The sequence below is a fragment of the Manis pentadactyla genome, chromosome Y (genome assembly GCF_030020395.1).
Source record: "Manis pentadactyla isolate mManPen7 chromosome Y, mManPen7.hap1, whole genome shotgun sequence".
Classification (NCBI taxonomy): domain Eukaryota; kingdom Metazoa; phylum Chordata; class Mammalia; order Pholidota; family Manidae; genus Manis; species Manis pentadactyla.
Genome location: NC_080039.1, coordinates 34,464,830 through 34,488,546, shown reverse-complemented (window position 1 = coordinate 34,488,546; position 23,717 = coordinate 34,464,830). Strand labels below are relative to the sequence as shown.

At 41.7% G+C, this 23,717-nt stretch overlaps 1 protein-coding gene and 1 long non-coding RNA gene across 2 annotated transcripts in view; one reads left to right on the top strand and one right to left on the bottom strand.

Annotated features, from left to right (window-relative positions):
- The window catches only part of LOC118935974 (uncharacterized), a 178,004-nt gene that overhangs the window by 19,300 nt on the left and 134,987 nt on the right, over nt 1–23,717 (bottom strand). The window lies entirely within an intron of this gene.
- LOC130682090 (odorant-binding protein-like) lies at nt 1,431–8,201 on the top strand. The gene is made up of 7 exons (XM_057496217.1): nt 1,431–1,529; nt 2,072–2,211; nt 4,590–4,660; nt 5,594–5,704; nt 6,673–6,774; nt 6,977–7,026; nt 7,992–8,201. The coding sequence occupies exons 1-6, from the start codon at nt 1,446–1,448 to the stop codon at nt 6,994–6,996; spliced, it is 528 nt and encodes a 175-aa protein (XP_057352200.1). The 5' UTR covers nt 1,431–1,445; the 3' UTR covers nt 6,997–7,026; nt 7,992–8,201.

Here is a 23,717-nt window from a genome sequence, read left to right as displayed (position 1 = left end):
GATGTATGTGAATGACAGCAAGGAAAGCATTCTGGGGCCAAGAGGTGGAGAGCCAGTTAGAAAAGACCATAATATTAAACAAAGGACTTTGATGTGTTCTGAGAATGAAGGCAAATGGACAGTCAAGGTGCAGGCTGAGGAGTCCTGAGGCCAAGCCATCCTCAGAAGTTCAACCCACAACAAACGGAAAGGTTCTGGGGCTCAGATGTGCCCTGGAGGAGACGGGACTGAATTTTCAGTGAGATGACTTGGAAATCATAAGGATACCATTGTTTCTTCTTTTCTGTAGTAAAAGCACAATACGTACTGAGTGTTTATCTGATAAATTGATAGGTTCTAAAATAAACATATGTGAAAATACGACAGAAAAAAAATATGTTCTTTGGCTATTTCCATGTCCTTAACAATAACAGATGCACAGAGATAGCAAGAAATTTTCTTCTTTCCTTGACAAGTTCTAGAAATGAGGGGAACTTCTCACATGCTTTCTTCCTTGCTTGGAGATACAATGATGCAAATGAAGATTTTTTCTGTGCAGCCTAGATCTTATTTTATTTTATTCCTAAGTGAAGGCATGTAACCTTCTTATCCTCTCTATGTAATAGTGTCCGAAACATGAGTAATGGGTACGGAGGAACAAAACAGAACAAAACCTATTCCTGGAGAAGGTACAGGGATTTATAGACAATGGATCTTTGATAAATGCATGATGGAGATTCACTGAAAAATAGGATATTTAATAAAACTTGATGGAAAATTGAATTCCATAGGCAAAAAAAAAAAAAAAAGGAGCTCCACCTTCAACCCATACTTGTCCCATATATGGGAATTACTCAAAGTAATACAGAGGCTTGTTTGTAAAATCTAACACTAGAAAATCTAGGGATAACAGGAAAAAGTCTTATGTCAGGTTAGGCAACTGTTTAGCTTAAATACAGAGCCATTAGAGGTTTGCTTTGGTAACTGATTCATACAACAGATGCCACATTAATTTTGTTAAACTAGGCAGTAACATGGTGAGTGTTAAATGGTAAGTTTAAGTGTACCCCCTCAATATTGAGGAAATAACACAGGGATTGGGGGTACAGCCTTGGACTGCTTCTCCCATGTTGGAATTCAAGATATAAAGGAAATAAGTATTACTCTCCTGGAACTACCTCCTCAGTATTCTGCTCTATCACTTACTTTGAAGGTCACATGTCTGGACCAGTTGAAATTTCACTTAAAACTAATCTTACTCAAATAAGAGAATGTCATGGGTACTCATCACTGCCAACCAGGATATTAAAAGAAGACTTCTATGTAAACAAGCTCTCCTGATTGATGACTATTGGTTCATAATGTGTTTCTTCACACACATACAATCCTATAAAAACTGGTGCACATTTCAGATCTCCTGCAACACCCGGCAGTCCCCCAGCTTCAGCAGAAGGACGACAGGCACCATGAAGATGCAGATTCTGCTGCTGACCCTTGTACTCGGTCTGGTTTGTGCAAACCAGAAACCTGTACCTCAGAATGACATGCTGGTAAGAAGGAATGTCTGCTTTGGTATAAGGTGTCAGGCATCAGGTGTGTGTGTGTGTGTGTGTGTGTGTGTGTGTGTGTGTGTGTGTGTGTGTATGTGTGTGTGTGTGCACGCACGCTGGGGTTTTATATATCCAAATACAGGTGCACCTACATCTAGACATTTACCTCCTACTCCAACATGCTCTTCAGCTGGCTTCTGACACACGTCTACTGAATATGTCTTCAATTGTCTCCACATGGCCGATATGTCCATAAAAGGGCTTCTTTCATATCTACCGTCTTTTAGATGAGAAGGTTGCATTAGCCAAAACAGTGCTGACTGGGCTTCTAGAATTGGAAGCAGAGCTTACACTGTTTCAGGAATATCTCATTTCTTCTTTACCACAGATGTGGGTTTCCACAGTAGCTTATAAATCCTTCTTTGTTCAATAAAATTACATAAGTGATGTACTGATGCAAAAGTGAAGGGAAACTCATGATGGATGAGGTCAAAGGAAACTAAGAGAGACTGACTAAAATCACTCCTGGAATTTTGCTTTAGATTTCAATTCAATTGAACACTCTTCAGATGGCAGCCAGTAACAAAGGGAAGATCACGGACGAGGGGCCATTCCACGCTTATGTCCGTCAAATTGAAATGAACATGCAAAATGGCAAAATCTTCTTCAAATTCTTTGTCAAGTGAGTAAAAACAATAGAGCCAAAACGTGTGGGAATGTCTGGACCTGACAGTGGGTCTGTCTGACTCCGGGTCTACAGAGAACTATCTGGATTATGGTCAAGAACACAAGTCTCTGGGGTTTGTGTTAGAGGGCCTTATATATGTTGTTCATATTTAAAAGAGCCTCTACAAAATGTCCTGAGTATTTTTTTGGAGAGAAAAGTGTCAGGGGTGCTCCTCAGAATCACCTCAATGGAGAACAGAGATGAGAACAGCAAGAAGGGTATGGGGTCCTCAGCGCCTATGGTTCCTGCGGGCTGACTGGAATATGTCCTGTGGAACTTGTAAAGGGCCTTCACCCTGAAAGGAACGCAGCTCCTCAAAGTGTGAGCAGGTGATGACGCACATAATCTCTATCCCCACAAACTTTCTCAGAGCAAAGCGTCATCATGACTAAGCCATCACAGCCTTCACAGCGTCAAGTATTCCTGATGGAGGTTGAGGGCTTTGTAGTTTTCATTAAGAACCCCAATGACTAAGAGGAGATGAACTGGTTTCCACCTTCCTTTCTCAAAACAGAGCCAGGGATACAGTTACATAGACTCGTAGCAATGATGCATTCTATCATCCTGGTATGGATGAGGGGAAAGAGGAAATCAAAGCAGAGGAATGGTGTGTGAGGGGTCTAAGAGGGTCACAGCACAAGGGACAGGGACACGATGCCTCTGAAGGGGGACTGGGATCATCAGACAAATGAGAAAGAGAAGGGTTGGCGTCATCAGAGGCACCCAGTTATTTTAAGGAAGTGTTCAGGAAATGACAAGTAAGGTGAGGACCAGTAAGTGCAGAACAGATGGGAATGGTACCAGGTTAGATTCGGAAAAAGAAAAATTAGGGGTCCTTCTGAAGGCTCTTTAAGTCCATGCATCAGTTTTATCTTTCCCCCCAGGAGAAATGGGCACATATTACATTGAGGAGAAGCGACAGTGAGAGACTTCTTTCTGATTATGGTTCAATTATGGTGTTTGAGAATACTTTTTCTTACAAATATCATTTTCTCCTTTGATTTGTCATTTTTACCGTTTTTGTGTCCTTCCATGTTTAATTGACTTGACATATTCCAATCTTTCTGAAATCAGCTTAACTGAACCGCCATTGACATGGGAATATATGCATCTCAGCGAAGGGCAGAGTTCAAGAGTTTGACGTCTTGCACACACCTGTCTCACCACTGCCCCGCTCATAACATAACCCATTTCCGTGAGCACAGAAAGTTCTCTTTGCAGCATTGTACTAGGCCACGTTCAAGTACTTTGTTTGTATATGTCAGAAAGTGGACATCGTCCAGCTATTGGATCAGGTCGTGGTCATTTTGAGTAACTTCAGTGTGAAGAGCTCGGTATTAATGTCTCTGTTAACAAGTATTTTCAGTTTTCAGGGCTAAGTGTTCAGAGGCTCCACCGGAGTCCACATGTGTATTTAAGTATAGCTGTCAAATGAATTTCTAAGTGATTCAGCCTTTGCATTATCACTGGCAACTGATGAAATGCTCCGTTTCCACACATGCATTCTAAACCTTGGCATGGACATCGTTTATGCTTTTATCCAGGCTTGTGTAATGGAGATGGAATCTCAGTGTGGTTTTAATGTGCATGTGTCTAAAGACAGTAAACCATGAGTACCGTTTCCTACGGCCTTTCTTTGCAAAAGTGACTATTCAGTGACTTGCCCAATTTCAGCTGGATTATTACCTGTTTTATCATTTACATTGTCGTACGCTTTCCTTCCACTTTCCGAAAGCAACTTTTTTGCCATATACTCACACAGGGGCACACAGTGTTTGTTACACACCGACATAAATTTATAATCATAATATTTATTGCATGTGTATAATTCCCTGTCATATATGGATATCATGTGCATGCTGGTGCCCCCTCTGGGGGTGCATACACTGCCTTTGTACACACACATGTGCCTTGGAGTTTCATTTTCTTAACCGTGTTTTTCTAGAAGATGAAGATGGTGGATTTGATTACATTCTTAATTTTTTTCTTCCCTTTTCATGATTCCCATCTCTTCTGTCATCTAAGATCTTTGCCAGGGTTGTGACCACCACTAAGCCCTGTCTGGAAAGGTGTCTCTGTTTGCAGAATGACCTGTTTTGCTTATAGAGCATGTCTTTGACGCAGTTGCTCAAGCCCCACCTGAATGAAACATCCTTCACTTGAAAGTTACATGATCCTGGATAACTCATTTCTTCTCTTTTGATGGCACTTGGTTCATGGGCATTAAAATGAGGCCTGATACAGGGTCACAGGGAGTCAAACAAAGAAACTACTAGTGACAGATGAAATGTAATTATTGCTGTCAATCCACCACAATCTGTATTGTTTTTAAGGGAAAATGGAGAATGTGTACAAAAACTGGCCGAGGGAACAAAAATAGAAGATGATGTTTACCAGGTTACCTGTAAGTACAACTATTTTATTCGTAAAAGCATCTCAGGGCTGGAATCTTGGCCCCTTCTTTCTGGAACCCCATATATCTGAATTCTAGGTCTCCGAAGAATTGAAAGTGTAACTTAAACACTGCCTGATAAGGGACAGCTGGGAGGTGTCATTTATAGTTGACCCAGAGAATGTGAAGTCAGAGGGTTCGGTGGTAAAGTAGGGTATAAAAATGCATATTGCCTTCCCCGCAATCCCGGCAGAATGATGGCACAGCTGGAGAGATGTAGGGCCCCAACAAGGTGGGATGTAAAGTAATTGTTCCACCTGCCATGGCCTCCATATTCTCCCAAGTGAAACTGTCATAGTCCCACACTGACGTGGTAGGGGCAGCCACACATTTGTCAAGAAACGCACGTAGATGCAGCCTCAGCGGAAAGGTGCCATTACTACGCAGTGTTCCCTCGGCTGCCTGGTGCACGGCAGGCCCTGGAACAGTTACGCAATGTTGCGAATGACACGTCGATTTTGATCTTCAAGAGAAATCAATTCATGGGTTGAGCAAGGGAGAGTCAAATAATTTTAAACTTGGAACCGATGTTATGCCATTTAAAAACATGTGCTGTTGTTTAAAGAAATGTTGGCTTCACTAGAAGACAGGGTTGGAAACCATTTTAGTAAGTGCATGATGTGAAGTGAGGAGGTGGCTGTGGAGAAAGGACTCCCTACTCTTGTCACTGCCCTCATCCATGGAGACACCACAGCACGGCTGCAGGGACACAGGGATCAACAGACAATTCTTGTTGCCAAAGGGGCAAATAAGCCATGATGAAGTGAATCCCAAAGAATTAAGTCAGGCAGATATTTATTGCCTTACCTATTTACGTATATTTACATATCTCTTTAAGTATGTATGTGGTATATGCATAGCTGTCTGTGTATTCTTCTCTCACAGATTCCGGTGAAAATGAATTCAAAATTGTCTGTAAGAATGAAAATGCTATGATCGCAGAGATAAAGAACAAGGATGTGGATGGCGTGGAAACGAACCTGATTGCATTGTTTGGTACGATTCTGTCCTACAATATGCCACCGTCACTGTAGTATCATGTCTCCATTGTCCCTTTTCTAAATCACAAAATCAGTGTGTGCTCACATGGATCCTTTATTCCGTATGCAAGGCCCAGGTCCTTCTGTCCACGGAGGGGTGTGGTCGGCAGAGGAAAGTGGTAAGAAGGACGTAGGGGAGGGGTGGCAATGTATCGGATCATCAATGAGATGTGAAGCCCCTTTATTAAAAATAACAATGGTTTAAACTTAACTTTTATTAGGAACAGTTATTGACAAAGCAACTAATTTCAAGTCATAGTTCTATTTAGTTGATTTCAATTCCTTCATGTCTCAGCGGATTTAACAAATATACTCTTTATCGCCGGGACAGGAAAGCATTTAAAGTTCACCTTCATGATTAATCTTCCCATCACTGTTCTTCTGAACACTGACAATTTCCAGTACCGAATACCCACACAGGGGTGTGCACGGGTGGGCTGCAGTCTGGGATGCAGGGTCTCTATTTGGACGAGGTTGGGTAGATCTGAGGTCTAGTAAGATGCTGTCTCCCCTGCCTGTGGGCCAAGGCTGCTGTTTGCCTGCACCTGAGATTCGAGCTCCCAGTTTACTTGGGTCCAGACCAAGGCATGAATGTCAGACATGGGGTCTAGGAAGGAGGCAGAGATGGGGCAGATCGCAGGGATTCTAGATGGACTGGCCCCAAATTCATGGTGCTCCTCATGTGTCCGTGGAGTGAGTGGCAGAGCTCGCAGAGGGCACGGGTACTGAGCTGTGTGGGTTTCCCTGTCTTACCCACCAGAGGCAGGCAGTGGGCACGGTGATGTGTTCAATGTCCACCCTGGTTACTGTTCGATCACAGTCTGTGAAGACCGGGTTTCTACATTCATTTTCCCCATTTCTGGCTTCAGAAATTCTCCACAGCTCTAACTGACAGATTTCTGCATTATGCATGCTGAATTTCAGGCAAAGAAAGTGATATTAGTGAGAAAGCCGTGGCAAAGTTCAGGAAGATAACGGCAGACCTGGGAATTCCAAAAGATAATATCGTCAATATCATCAGTTCTGGTAAACGGACTCTTATTTTTTCCTGAATATATCAAATATCCGTTATGGCCATCGACCACTGGGAAACAAACTAATTCATTTTCAAATTCCTCTCCCACCATGTATCACCTATAAAGTCCCTTTTAAAAATATAGATATCATCAGAAAGAATGCGAAATGGAGTGATGCCTTTTTATCTCATATACTTTTGTTTTCTCTCCAGACGACTGTCCTGCAATTTAATGAAAACAGGATGCACAACCTCTCAGTGGTGTAAGTAAACATGACCTGTTACTAGTCTGCTATGCCAAGTAACTCAGTCAGCCCAGGTGCAGACTGCATGGAGGGCCATGTTCTTAAAAGCAAGTTTCTGGTCCTACTTCCTAATGTCACTAGAGAACATGTTCCTACTGGGTGAGCTCCTGAGATTGGTCCTGTGCCCGATGAAACTGCACCTGCATGAACAGGTTAGTAATGAGCAGGTTTGGTGAGAAAGCACGGCCAGGCCGGGACTATGCAAAAGACGGTCGTCAGAGATTGGCAGGACCTGGTGGGGACGCATGGAGACATGCTTAGTTTCCCAGTGCGTCCTGCCGGATGGTTGTTCACATGTATCCCTACCCATACTTGGATAAGTGAACCCAACAGTGTCTCAGCAGCCATGCTGACTTCCCGTCATGGGGAGAAACACGTGGGAGGGTTCCAGCCACACCGTCACACCTGTACCTTCCACGGCTTTTCCCTAAGAACACCATTTCCCCAGAAGTTGTTTCAAAGAGTCTGAAGTAACATAGCCTCAAGAAAGGATACTGATCTGGGCGAAGATGTGCCTTATCTAGGTTGGAGCAGAGGGCTTGGGGAGAGCCATCAAGAAAAACAGCAAAGAGAAATGTCAGCTCCCAGGATGAATGGAGTATCTTGATGACACACAGTTTGGAATTCGTGCAGGGGGCGTGATTCAGTCACACACTCTGAACTCATTTTTAAGAGGGCCATTGCCATGTCCATGCTTTCTGATATCAGGAGAATTCTGGCATGGATCCCAGTCACGAAAGGCACCGACTCGTGTGCATATCTGGGAAAGTTCGCATGGATCCTCTCCTACCACGGTTGTGTGGAGCGGTGTGTTCCCACTGGATTAACTGGAGGGCCTGCAGCCCCACTTCCTGAGGCTCCCCCCTTACTGTGTCATGCAGTCAATGCACACGAACCCCGTCTCCTATTTTATTCCCCCTTAGTAATGCCCCTGAGAACCGGTACAACGTCTCCCCCGTGGAATCAGGACCAGAAGATGAAGAGAACATCCCTTGCGTCTGCACTACGTCACCTCTCTCTGCCCATAAGCGAGCTCCGTTTCCCATCTCATCTCTGTCACAACCACTCCTGTCCTGCTTGGTGCCACTGGATTTCTGAAAGCTTAAATAAACTGATTTAATATAGAAACTGCATACGTGTCTGTCTGGAAAATCACTTAATTTTGAAAACATGCTTAAATGTCCACGGAAAATGCAACTATGCAGGAGAGTGTGACACTAATAGCATGGCTGTTCCATAAGACACCATCTTCATGAGGATCAGAGGGACACGTCCTAAAGGAGTCAAGGGAAGCAGGGGGTTAGGGTCTCCCATCAAGGAGAGGGGAGAGGGTCATGGACACTTTTACTGTATTGGGAGGAGGCAGTTTGCCCAAGAAAGAAGTCCCTGGGGAACATCGTGTGCATCACAGGTAATGGAAAAACAGGGCAAATCCATGACATTTACCCCAAATGGATATGTGTCATCCTCGATGTGGGTATAATACTGACACACAATTATATGCATTGCTTTCTGCTGAAATTATGTAAAATTTTCAAGAATAAAAGAAAGAGTCCGTGCATGTGCTTGGCTGACTCCTCTGTTCCACTAATATGCATGCATGTGCATCATGTTTGTAAGGAAAGGGGTTGTCACCACAAACCATACAGAAGTGAATGGAAGGTAAGGGAACACCACACATCACATTAGGCCCACCAATTGAACACTTGTGTGAAAGGGGCACATACATCATAGTTGTGTTACCCAATCTGACACAGGATGAAACATAAAATATCTACAGTCCTTTGCTATTAAATAAGTAGAACCCACCTCCCAGAATTTTTCAAAGAGAAGCTGCAGGTCCACGAGATTTTGTTAGAGAGAAATTCCAAGCAGCAGAGAAGCAGCACTCAATGTAGACAAAGTTTTTTGCATGAGATGCTGTGGGAGACGAGACCGTCCTACTTACTTTGTGAGGTTAGGAACCTAAATGCCCACAGCGACAAGGACATCTTTTGGTCCACAGTCGTATGAGTTCATATTAAACATGATCCAGGCCCAACTTGCTCCAGGCCAGGATTAGGTACTCTTGACAGATGGTATAAACTCTTCATTATATGTGTATATATTTTTTGATTCAAGTATAGTTGATATACAATATTATATTTGTATATGTTACATATAGTTTCAGTTGATACAGAATATTCTATATATATATAGTTGATATATATTATATTTGTATATATTATTTATAGTTTCAAATACATGACATAGGGATTCAGCACTTACATACATTATTATGTCCTAACTTCAACTTGTACAGTTACTATGTGTCAATATAGGAAGACGTTACAGAATCATAGGCTATATTCCCCATGCTGATCTACCATCCCCGTGACCAACTTATATTATGACTGAGAAATTTTGTGCCCGTTTACCCCCTCACCCTTCACACCCAGCCACCCTAACCCACCCCCATGGTAACCACCAGTCACATCTCAGTGTCTATGAATCTGCTACTGTTTTGTTCATTCTGTTTTGCTTTGTTTTTAGATTCCAGACGTAAGTGCAATCGTATGGTATTTGTCTTTCTCCACCAGGCTTATTTCACTGAGCATAATACCCTCCTGGTCTGTCTGCATGGCTGCAAAAGGAGTGGTTTCCCTCATTTCTATTTCTGCTAGTTTGTTGTACATGTGTATATTTCCATTAACACACAAATATACTAATATAGTGGAGGCAGTCTTGCTCTACACACACATGAGATAAGTAAAATATGCAGAGTATCACATTGTTGTTCTTATCTCTGTATTAATACTTCCAGAGAATATTCATAGTGATTCTTTTTTTTTTTTGGTATCATTAATCTACAATTACCTGAGCAACATTATGGTTACTAGACCCCCCCTTCACCAAGACCCCCACATACCCCATCACAGTCACTGTCCATCTGCGTAGTGAGATGCTGTAAAATCACTACTTGTCTTCTCTGTGTTGCACAGCCCTCCCCGTGCCCCCCACGCACTATACATGCTAATCGTAATGCCCTCTTTCTTCTTCCCCGCCCTTCATAGTGATTTATGGTGATCTAATTTAATATTTTAATTTCCAATATTTTCTATTTTGAATATATCAAGGCTTGCAGAGTATAAAATTTAATTTTAAACATTTCAAGATTACAAACAACAAACCTGTTTAAAATTTCCATAAATGGGAATACCTTACTAAAGTGAACACAGAATTTTGACCAATACAAACAAGTGCACCTTACCAAACAGCTTTTATTTCTCTTCTCCCTTCCAACCTTGGACTTCCCACAAATCCACGTTGACCATGTTCTTCCAAAGGTCTCCAGAGCCTGCATGCAGATGTTTCCCGGGGTGAACACTTTCCTATTCCATATGAAATAAGATGCTCAGACACTCCATGTGCCCACCTGGCTGCATTTTCACCCTACAACTTAGAAACAGTTCTTATTTTGGCAATTTCTGGTTATCCTGTGTGCTTTCTGTCTCCTTCCCCTGGAAACTATCACTGGCTCAGTGACTGAGGCTGTCTGGCTTGCGCTGACTTTGGAGACCCTGTCTGCTGTGGGTGCATCACATACACAGAATCAATAATCATGGAGCCCAGAAAACACTAGATAATAGGAATCCCACAGAAAACCCTTCCATACAATTCATGCTAGGATAGAAGACTATACCATTTGGACAATATGTTTTAATATTGAAAATAATGGGAAAAATTGTTTTTCTGCAGAGAACTGGGTCTTGCTGACATTGACAGCTTGAGAAGACCTGGTATGAAATCTGCTGTTGTCAATCATGGTTGATTATGGTTAACAAACTGCACAAACTGATGTTTACCAATAACTCAGGTGGTTGGGAGTAGATGGAAAAAGCAAATCCTACTTAAGAGAGAACAAACATTTTACTAAAGGACTAGGTCCAGACACTCATGGATTAAAATAAGGCTGCAGGAAACAAACGTCCCTCGTCTATTAAAACAAACATACATGTGGGATGTAAAACAAGGAACAAACAAAAACCAAAGAAGAAAATGCCAAACACTTTCAGAAAAGCAAAAGTAATCAGTGGACAGACACAAGGTGACATTGCTTTCTGGAAGCTTCCCTTCCATGTCTCCTATTTTTAGGACATTATATCCTGTCCTGATCATACACATTTGGATGACTAAAAGTTCCAGAATTTTCCAGAAGGACTGGGGAGGTCAACGGACCATGTCACATGTGCTTTTGGTCCCTTTCCGTCCACATGGACGGACCTGAGGGATTCTCAAGCGTGACCACGGGCTCACAAACAGCTCCAAGGAGGAGCGGATTCTTGTGAGGAAATCTGACATGAGGTGCACATGTTCCTCCTGTTTGTGTTCAGGGTTTATCTACCCTTTGCCTGGGCTCTTTGCTACTTGAGAGTAGATCCAAAGGACATGGCCCTGCCTGGGACAACGGCAACCCTCCCGTGGGTCACACTAGAGATGCACCTTTGCAGGACACGGTGAAATGCACACCCTGGGTAACTTTTTAATAGAGAATACGTATCCCCCCTTGGTCTGTGTCTGGGAGAGGACTCCATAACAACATTTTGCATGCTTTTCTTCCTTATTTACACATTCCACTTCTTTACTGCACCCACTATGGCCATTTCCCGTTTCCTTCATGTATCTCACATATGACCACCAACATTCTTACGTCCTTGTGCACACACCTGGACCTGTGCAGCCCGCCTCCTCCAGCCCTGCTTCATTGTGCACCTGAGAAGAACGCCTGCCCCTTGCACTGAAGAGGTACTCCCGTGGGTGTCACTGAATGCCCCTTGGGCACGGCTCTCAGTCCAGGTTCTCAGCAGGGACTTTGGAGTCTCCTCCCACCCAGAAATGTCCACACTTTGCAACACTGACTTTAATTTACCCAAGAAACAACAACGACCCCCAACCCCAGGACACACACAGACTCATTCGTTAACCAGTTCCAGGCACTAGGGATGCAATGAAAAGGAAAAATAAAGCCTATGACATTGTGAAATGTACTCTTCAGTGAGTGGACACTGCCTATAAGTAAAATACAGAGGGAAGGAAGAGGAGTTAGGGTGTGTTGGGAGGTTTCCCACACTGCAGGGAGAGGCAAGCTTCTGAGTGACAATAAGTTGTGCGGCTGGAGCAGGGGAAGGGAGGGGTGCTGGAACCGAGGGCGGGTTACGGAAATTACTGCCCGGCACGGGGGTTTGATTCTGTGCGAGAGGAATGTTACCACATATCATCCAAGATTTCTCAGCCAGAGCATGCCTGGCAGATCTGCTAAGGACCCCTAAGAACTGTCTGCTGGGTCAAAAGATGTCCATGACTCTGTAGGAGGTTCTCTATCCCCTACCATTTTTCACTCACATTTTCATGAATAATAATGAAAAGAGTTGGGACCTGAATGTCATGTTTCTTTAGGAAAAAAAGTAAGAGGATTCAGAGGCTGGTAAGAGCAAACTGTTGTCATCATCACTTAACACAACTACTGTTTACTTTCCTCTTGGTTGGCCGATAGAATGATCTTCCTCCCCTGGATGGTACCAGGACACACTCTAAGGGAACAAAAGTGGATCAGACTCCAGGAGGCCCAGCTGGGAATGTGTGCGGTACTGAGGAAGACGTGGTTGCTGTGATAATGGGTGAAACCCCACGTCGGTGCATGAGACCCCTGCTCGAAGTTACCCAAATCGGGGAGCTGAACAGAAAATGGATGAGGACACTGAGACACAAAACCTTCTCTCCTAGACACTGCATGAGAGATTCCCTAGGGCAGTACACGGAGATGTATGTGAATGACAGCAAGGAAAGCATTCTGGGACCAAGAGGTGGAGAGCCAGTTAGAAAAGACCATGATATTAAACAAAGGACTTTGATGTGTTCTGAGAATGAAGGCAAATGGACAGTCAGGGTGCAGGCTGAGGAGTCCTGAGGCCAAGCCATCCTCAGAAGTTCAACCCACAACAAACAGAAAGGTTCTGGGGTTCAGATGTGCCCTGAAGGAGATGGGACTGAATTTTCAGTCAGATGACTTGGAAATCATAAGGATACCATTGTTTCTTCTTTTCTGTAGTAGAAGCACAATACATAGTGAGGGTATTTATCTGATAAATTGATAGGCATGAAAATAAACATATGTGAAAATATGAGGGGAAAAAAATATGTTCTTTGGCAATTTCAATGTCCTTGACATTAATACATACACAGAGATAGAAAGAAATTTTATTCTTTCCTTGCCAAGTTCTAGAAATGAAGGGAAACTCCTTATATGGTCTCTCCTGTAAATGAATAAATAAGAAAGATTTTTTTCTATGCAGCTTAAGTCTTATTTTATTTTATTTCTAAATGAAGGCATGTGACCTTCCTATCCTCTCTAATTAATAGTGCCCAAAACATGAGTAATGGTAGGGAGGAACAAAACAGAACAAATCCTATTCCTGGAGAAGGTACAGAAATTTATAAACAATGGATCTTTGATAAATGCACAACTGACATTCAGTGGAAAATAGGATATTTAATAAAACTTCATGGAAAATTGGATTCCACAGGCAAAAAAAGAAGAGCTCCACCTTCAAACCATATTTGCCCCATATGTGGAAATGACTCAAAGTAATACAGAGGCTTATTTGTGAAATCTAACACTAGCAAATCTTGGGATAACAGGAAAAAACTCATGTCAGGTTAGGCAACTGTTTCTTAAAGCATAGTCACTGTGTGAAAACAATTCATTAGTGACCTGACCTTTAACAGAGTGAAAATATTTGCATCTTTGAGGGATTCTATTAAGACAGCGAACAGAGATGCTACAATCTGGGAGAAATTTTTGGAAACTTCAACCTGCAAAAGGACTCATCCAATACTGGACACATGATTTGGAGAACCCTTACCAAAGAAAATACACAGATGGCCGATGAACACATTAAAAGGTGCTGCACCACTTTATTCATTGAACAAATGTAAATTAAAACTACAACCCGATATCACCACATACTTATCACAATGTCTAGAATGTAAAAGACAAGGGGTATTAGTGATGATCTGGAGCTATCAAACTGTCCTCCACTGTTGGTGTAAAACTGTAGAGGTTTGATCAACAACAGCACAGCTGGGCACCCACGCAAGAGTAAACTGCACAGTCTGTGCAAAGACATGTCCATGGATATGCATTCGTCATTATTTACATGGAGAAAAAGTCCACCTATCCACAGAATGGCACTCCTTAGTTACTGGGAATGTGCAATACAAGCCACAGTATAGCTACTATCAAAATAAATTATGCTGAGAAAAAAGGAGCCGGAAAGCACACACACAGTGTCCTTGAATCACCTCTCCTGTATTATGATCCGTCTCCTTTGCTAAAGGTCAAATATCCACACCAACATAAGCTTCTTTTAAAACAGTACCATTATTAAAATAAAACAATGTCCTAAAAGCACACCACTGCCAAACAGGACATTATAAGAATGCGTGAGAAGCAAGGACGCAAGACTGGCAATGATTGGCTCATTGTGGGGCGTGCCCACAGTCCAGTCCTATAAAAAGGGGCACAGACTGAGATGCTTGCCAACACCCGGTGATCTCCCAGCTTCTGCAGAAGGACGCCAAGCACAATCAAGATGCGGGCTCTGCTGCTCACCCTCGTGCTTGGTCTGGTTTGCGCAGATCAGGAACCCACGTCTGGGGACGGTCACCCACCGGTACCAGGGGTCGGGCTCTCGGGGAGTCTTGCTTGTGTGCGCCACTGTGCTTGCCTCTGGCTAGTTTATACGACCGGTTTAGGCTTTTACACACTTTGGTCTACGAGGATAAAGCAATCCTGTCTTTCAGCTATTTATATTTTTCCATTCTATTTGTATGCAGTTGAAAAATAAAATAGGCCAAAATGATAGGTATGAGCTGGCACGGAATTCTTATCTCTTTCAAGAAGGTCCCAATTCCATGTGTTATTTGAGCAAATAATAGTATTTCCATTTCCTATCATTCTACCAGCGAGAGAGTGGGGTTGTGCTTTGCTCCGTAAAATCAGATTTTTATTTCCTCTGAGGTAAAGTGGAAGCAATGATTACGATGGGTGCGAGTCACACAAAAAAAGAGACTGACTAACATTTCTTTGGGAACTTTGTGTTTTAGATCGCAGGAGTCTGGTACACCCTTCTCACAGCGTCCGATGACTCTACAATGATTGGTGAAAATGGTCCATTGAGGGGATACATACGTTTGATTGACTGCGAGGATAACTGTGACACAGTCAGAATTCATTTTTATAGCAAGTAAGTAAAATTTGCCTAAACGTGAGCCACAAAAAATGTGGACTTGTGCCATGCAGTCCAGTCAGGCATTTACAGTGAAATGTCTACACTATGTTCAAGAATTTGAGTCTCTGGACTTGATCCACCACCGGAGTCGGGAGACAGTTTGGGTTCATCACATATAGGGGTGGCGCACAGGGGCATCGGGAGGGCTGAGATGAGGGGCTCTGCTCTACACCCTCCTGTGGAAAGGACAGCCCCCCAACAACAAGAATTATCCAGGCTAACATGTCAGCAACGGCTGACGTTGGCAAGCCTGTGCCGGAGTAGAGTAAAGCACCAGTGGTGTGGAGAGTCTCCAAGATTATTCGATTTACAGCATTTCCTGTTCTTAGCAATCAAAATGCACTGTCCCTCTGGCAGGGCCTCAAGCGTTAACAAAAGCATAGGGAATAAAAAACATTGTCTTTAATTTTAAGGATGAATGAGGAATGCCAAAAGCAAGCAGCGGTGGGAATTAGAGCTGAAAATGATTTTTACAACACGGACTGTGAGTACATGATCTCTGCCCCCAAGGGTATCTTCTCAAACCATGCAATGTGTCTAAATTCCTGGTCTTTGCTCTATGCAAAATATCCAGATCTGGAACCCAGACAATGTCTACTACTCGTTACAAATGCAAACTTGGGAAAGGCATTTCCTTTTCCAAGCATTTATTGTCATTCAAAGTCAGGATAAGGGCCAGGTCTGGAATGTTGCTATGGACGATGCCTTAGAACACGTCCCAGAGCATTGACCTCATCTGTCCTCAGGACGTGGATGTGTTTAAACCTACTTAAAATTATAGCAATTCTATAATAAATGTCCTATCTTTCACTTGACCAACATGGTCAGCTTTGCCTTTAACCACAGTTCTTTAAATATTAGATGTTGCTTATTACATAAAGTATTTAAACATGACCTGGTGAACTGAACCCCAAAGGTAAGTATGAGAATGTAGTTGAACTAACAGGAAAATTGGAAACCAATCTCTACATCATTTGAGTTTTTGTTGAAAGCAATGAAGTCCCTTAGGTTAGACTTCTTTCTGTACAGTTTAAAATAATTGCACATAACTTTCAAACATCAATATTGTAATATTCAGTGACCAAATGTTGGAATGTTTGATTTTTATGGGGATAAAAGTGTGTAATGTGGTGTTCTAATCTTTGACAGTTTTTTTTTAAATTTTAAATATAAAGAGCAATAGAATCTAACCAGAATGTAATTACAGAACATATATCTCCCACATTCCAATACCCTGCTTGCTAACTCCCTTATGCCCTATTGCACAAAGAAATGATATGTTTCAAATGTATACTAAACTGCACTTCAATATGACTGACTTTAGGTGTAAGTATAATACAGCTGCTTTTTAATAAGGGCTGTCCTGGGTGAGTGGGTCACACAATTCCTCAGAATCTCACATCAGCTCTCACAGGGTGCTGAGTGGGCTGCTTCCCACAGCCTGTCATGCACCTCCAAGTACTATGAGAAGGAACATTGCCATCACCCACAACTGTTCATGTTGGGGCAAATCCTGTTCTTGTTTAGCTAACTTTGGAAGCTGAGAAACCTGTACCATTTAAGAAGAGGCAGATACCTAAAAGCGTCTTTACCTCAGTTCCTTTCTTAACTGTTGGTACCACAGTGCGAGGAACGTTAGCTAAGAGCTTACCACCGAAGGACAGTTGGTAGCTTTTAATCTATAAAAGTACAATGTGTTGAGATGAACACTGGTAACTTCATCAGCTGGGCTGAGCATTTAATAATGTAGAAAGCTAACCACCGTGTTGCATACTTGAAACCAATATGGCATTGCATATCAACTACAATAAAATGTAAAGGAAGTAAAATTTAAAGGAAACTTTAAAAAAGTGACTAACATTGAGTTTTGAATTTTTTTTCCTACCACAGATGAAGGGAAAAATCGTTTCCAATTTAAATTTACCCAAAGTAACTTTTTGGTGATTTATGCTGAAAATACTGATGCTGATGGCAAGAAGACACGTATTACTGAACTCCTAGGTATGGACTGCAGCTGGAGTATGAGTGGTGGGGAGAGAGGGGTGTTTCAGGTAGTACAATTATGAGTTAGATAGGTCCAAATTATGAAATGATAAGGGTTCTAATAGATATCTCCTCCGCATGGTTTGCTGCGAAATGCAGGAAAGACACGTGAGACCAATGAAAATGCTTACAAAGAATTCAAACAAGTCACAGAGGAAGAGGGTATTCCAACAGAAAGCACACAAAATGTCATCAAAACAGGTAAAGTCCTAGGGCATGACATCCCTCTGGAAGGAACACCTCTCACTGGGATTCTTGGTTCCAATTGCCTTTTCCCTTGACCATCTTCTATAAAGGCTGCTCTGAAATAACCTCAGTATTTCAGAGGTTCTTCAATGCTTGTTTCCTCACCCTCTATCATTCTCTTTCACAGACACCTGTCCTCTGACCATCGATTAGGTGAGTAGACACCATATATACACCTCTTGATGTGTTTAGTAGGTTGAGACTTTTTGATTTGAGGGTTACTTCTTCAGCACAGAAGGACAAAACAGTTCTACATCAAGGGTGACAATGGTTAACACTGAGGACACAGATGTGTGTGTGTGTGTGTGTGTGTGTGTTTAAATCATCCAAAACAGTAACACAGATCTAGACCCTACAGTGGGATTCTGGAAGGACAAAGGGGAGAAATCTGGGGAGGCAGTGAACTGAGAAATGTGTAAGCTCTGGAAAATTCCAGTGTGAAAACAGTATCTTGGGCTCACACATCTTTCACAATTATACATAAGACTTACAGAAGATGGAAGTGACACAGACTTACATGGTATCTCATTCCCATGCCATGTAGCCATGAATAGGTACCTTAGGAAAACCTCCACAGAGGTCCAGATGGCTCACAATAATTGCATCCTATGGAATAGTCTACACAGACCCCCATGTGCAGCAGGGTGTCACATACACAGACGGTGTTTGCAGCATGAGTTTCCAGGAAAACTCCTCCACTGTTTTCTCTAGAAATCATGTGTATCTTTCATTTCTCACTCTTGCCAAAATCATACCATTACTATCAGCTCACTTATTTTTTTTCTACATGCAAAGTGGATAATGACGCCAAGGATATAAGCATCATCGTCCCAATGCACCAGACTCATCGCCATGAAGAGAAAATCACCTTTTCTTCCAAGTCATGATTTCTTCTTTCCTAGGAAGCCACGGACTTGGCCTCAATGCTTTCCCCCAGTCACCTCCTATACCCTCTTTGTTACTAGATTCCTAAGTGATTGAATAAATTGATTCATATACACTCATACTGTCTGTAAAGAGAGACACTGTATTTGTGTGGCACAGAAAGAACGCACACACAGTTGTCCAGAAAATCGGATCGACAGACATCCAGGCGGCCATTCTGGTTAGGATAAATTGTGCATTTTGGGGACTGCCTTGGTGGGAAGGGAAAATGGGAGGTAATGCATTATGGGTGGTATCATGTGAGGTGCTATTAGTTGAGATGATAAATTTACAGCAGAGGGAGATGCCCTGGGGCAAAACACCAAGGAAATGTGTGGCATTGAGAGACTCAGAGAAGACCTTGGAAATGTAGTCGACAAAACAACAAGATGAGATTGGGTGTCCCAGGGAGGCTGATGGCAAACATCTGTCACAGATCAGTGAGCTCAGGAAGGGGAGGGACAAGGGATGGTGGATCATCTGACACAAGCAATCATTGGACTTTTCACAATGCACAGCTGCACACGTAGGAATGAAAAGGGTGAGTCAAAGAAAATCTATGTCCATGAGCACATGAACTTCAGATCCCAAGGAGCAGGCATGGCATTGTGCACAGTATGAAGGCAGGGATGCGTTTAAGTACACCTCAAAACACCGTGAGTGTGCTGTGCCCTTTTTCTTACTCCTTTACGGAGATCAGAGGGTGGAGTGAGAGAGTTCTCCACAGTCCACGAGGAAAGACACTTTGGAGAAGAATGTTTTGGTCTGTAGTGTGGAATCTTATACTCGCCCGGTTTGGAAATGATTACAACCACTTTTGCTTCTCAGTAAGGAAAGAATGAAACATTCTTTGCCTGATTCTGTATCATTCAGAAATAAACAAATAAACATGGACTGATTAAAGTGAGTCTAAAAACTACACACACACACACACACACTCAGAGGAGCCCCACACTCTGTTCTGCCCTGGCATAGAACTGCAGCCTAGGGGTTGACTCCCCGGCACCCTGGCACAGTTGTGCCTGGCTCTGCAACCAGAATGGCCCAGGATATTCTCTGTTCTCCCGGCTACTCAGTAAGGAAGGGACTCAAAGGGACTACACTGAAGCTCGCTCTTATTTGCCTCCTAAGGACGTCTTCTTTGCCTTAACATCTGCCTCAAGAATGAGTGGGGAGGAGGTCTTCCAACAGGAATGAAAGCGCTCAGCTGCCGGTAATCCTAGAGATACCAAATAAATGTGCTCTATGTCCTTGCACTTCAAGGAACACAGCATGGCTAATTAACCCCGTTTCTCCCTCCTTGTATAAGGAGTCTAAATGGTATTCCTGGTATTTGCAAAGATGACATAGGTCTCCAAACAGTTGACAAAAAAGATAACATATATAATTGCACATAGTAATGTTTACCTCATGCATAAATTTAAAAAAACACAACATATGCAGCAGTCGGAAACAGATAAGATTCAAATAAACAAAATGCATCCCTAACATTTGTCCAGAGTCGTCATGTGAATAATAGTTCGATTTTCTTCTTACCATTATGATAACCTGTTTCTGTTTTGATTTCTCCTTTTCCTGTCTTTTATTCCTCCTTTGATTAATCATCAATTTTTAAAAACATCTAATTTAGACCTGCTTTCCTCTGTCTTTTCTCCTTCTTTATCTGGACTCTTGACAGCGATAAAGGAAGGAACAGCAAGAGAATTGCATGGTTTATCATTGAAAGGTATTTTTAATGATGAATTAACAACTACACACATCTGTATGGAAAAAAAAGATCTTACATAAGTTACTCAAACCAACTCCTAGCAATTTCTGGAGAGAAACTTTCCATGAGACCAATCATCTTCTCAAATGTAAAAGTGGGCAAGATACAGGATTGCTACCAATAGATGGTATATTTTACAGCCCACCTCTAGAACTTAGTGTATCTTGCATGACTAAAAACCCACCTCACCAGTTTCATCTCCCCAGTTCATGACAACCACCAAACTAATCACCATTTCAATGGAAATTGTAATCTCAAATGGTCACTGTAGGATCATTCACAACAGTGAAGATACGTCAACAATGTAAATGTCCATCAATGGATGATGAATAGAGTAAAAGGGCATATAGATAAACTGGACTATCATTCAGCCTTCAAAAAGAAGGAAACGCTTTCATACACCACAACATGGATGAACCTGGAGAGCACAGTGCTATGAAAAATAAGACAGTCACACAAGGACAGATACTACACAATTGCACATAAATGAGGTAGGGAACATAGCCAGAGACTGCTTGGATGCATAACAGGACATGAGACCAATTAAAACCTGCTATACATCTCATTTTCTTTTTAGAATTAATCTTTATTCTGTCTTCTTTTCAAACATGATCAACACATGTGTGGATACTAACATCCCAGGAGTTCAGCTTACCTGTGGTTTACATTTCTCCAGAATATCTCAAGGTATTAAGCTCTAAAATATGCATAAGATTTTTATACATGGTTTGGATGTGAAAAATAGCAGTTGTTTTTACTTCTAGCTTTTTGAAAGGGCTGCGTTAGAACAAAAAACAGGGGGAAAGCAGTTGAAAACACCAAGTCCTGTTGCTGAATCATTCAGTGTTTTTATAGTGTGACTATAAAAGAGCTGGATAAGAAGTTGAGATATGAAGTTGAGAGTATAAGGGTCTTCTCACCACCATATGTACTTCATGGCTGATGGATGGCATTGAGCCTTCATGCCTTGCAGAAACATGAAGCCGTCAGGCAGTATAGTGTCTCCCAGCCAGGGATGGCATGCTCACCAGAACCTTGTGATTTTATGGAAAAACCATAACCCCAAATTTTGACCCTCTAAAAGCATTTGAAGTCCTTTCAGGAACTATGAGGTACAGAAATTTGAGAGAAACGTTCATCCTCCTCTTTGCAAGGAGGTGGGTAGAGAGCACAGGCCTATGAGAGATGTAGATGGGATCTTGTCCCAGATATCACTAGATCTAGATGCAGGGATCAGCAAGGCTGATTAAATTTCCCCAGTGTGAACATTCCTACAAATAACAGTGGCTTGTATCTATTACCTAGCACCTTGTTTTACTGACTTATTTTAAGTACCAAGCACTTTATTTTTAGATACTTGTTTTAAGTACCTTCTACTTATCTTTATTAAGTAGGCTGTGGACTGTGAGGACAACAAAATGCAGTAACCAGTAAGAGTATCAAAGAATGCCTTGCAGAATGGAGCCTACTGTGTACGTGCATTTACTTGAGCAACATCCTAAATAGTTCCAACATTGCAGAAGTTTTTCTGCTTATCAATAACATGTAAAATATTGAAAATGCCACAATATAATAGGACATACCAAAGTAAGAATTTTGATGCTTGAGGAATCACCTAAACAGAAAATTTCTATACCTTGTAGTTTCCTCAAAGGACTTCTAATGATTTTAGAGGATCATAATTTGGGGTTATGGTTTTTCTATAAAATCAGAAGATTATGGTGAGCATGCCATCGCAGGCTAGGAGACACAACACTGCCTGAAGGTTTCATGTTTCTGCAGGGCATGAAGGCTCAATGCCATCCATGAGCTATGAAGTACATATGGTGGTGAGGAAACCATTATACATGACCCCGTGGGTACTTCCGGTGAATAGAATTTAATTGTGCAAATTATAGAATAGTAATCAATAGATATAAGATACATATCATCAGGGCAAGAGACCCTTTGTTCTTTCTACTATGTCATTTCTAGATTGTTGTTTATACATTTCTTTCCATGCTACATGATATACACTTTGACATAAAGTTTGTTGAGACATATCATTACCATACAACCAGCATTTACAAACAATGCTTTTTTCTCATGAATGGTCCAATAACAGTTATTGGATTTGCTTCTTTTCATATAAACTCATTTTTTTAACCCTAAAGGGTAAGTTTATGTCAGCATTATCTTCACATAGATGCCACAGAATGTGAAAATCTTTAAGACACTCTCCAGAGAAGTGGCCTTTGACCAAAATTCCTTGGGAAATTCTATGTGTCATATCCCTGGATTGCTAGTCCCTGACATCTCTATCTTAAAACCTTTCATAAGAAGGACTATTTCCCATCAGGAACACAGCAGCCAGAAATTTTTCTCTTGCCATGTAATTTTATAACTGTGGGAAAGATGGTAGTTTTCTATATTTCTACACATTGTTTTGCCACTCGGACAACACACTTTACACTGATGTCTTACCAGTTAGCTTCATGGAAGGTGAATTGATATGAAGGTTGACACACACAGACCTGTGATGGTCTTTCCCCACTGTTATATCTCTTGCCATGATATTTGGCACAGGAGAGTGTATTCTTCATGGCTATGTGGTTCTCTGTGACATCCTGACTTTCTCTCATCTATTTCATGACTTTAAGGTGCAACAGCAGATGCAATATTTAGAGGTCAACTTGCAGATACAGTGCCTCACATATCTGACTCCAGCTCATGTTCCAGGTAGTAAGACAGGCATGTGACACAGGTCATGCTGCTTTTAAAGCTTGGTGCTCTTATATCAGCAATTTATACATCATGACAAGTGAAAATCCATAGTCATTTAAACAGAAACCAGAAATCACTAATGGTGTTATTTACCTTTTTAGCACCTGTTTCAATCCAGTACCAAGTGACATTTTATTAAGATGTATTAGACTAGGTAACGTTCTACAGTTTTAGGACGCATTTTGTGTAAAGGGAGAAAATGTAATCTATGAAAATTGAAGAGTTCCTGAATTTTAACTATTTTGGTCATGTCAAATAAGCAAAGATGTAACAGTGAAGATATTTTTCAGATTTATAACAATGTCTTTGTTAAGATGGTCTAGCAAATCAACATCTATATAGGATGGAGAATTTTCCCCCTTCAAATGGGGAAGCTGAGGAACAGAGTATTTTGATCACAATTAAACTCATTAACCACTCGTTTACAAATCACTGGGGTAGGTAGACAGCTGTTAGGGAATAAATCCACAGTGAATTTTTAGAAATGTTCTAGCAAAAGTCCTGAGATTTTCCAGACTGGCTTAGAGGGTGATCTTTTAAAATATTTTGTAATTCTGGCTTCCATATTCTCTCCT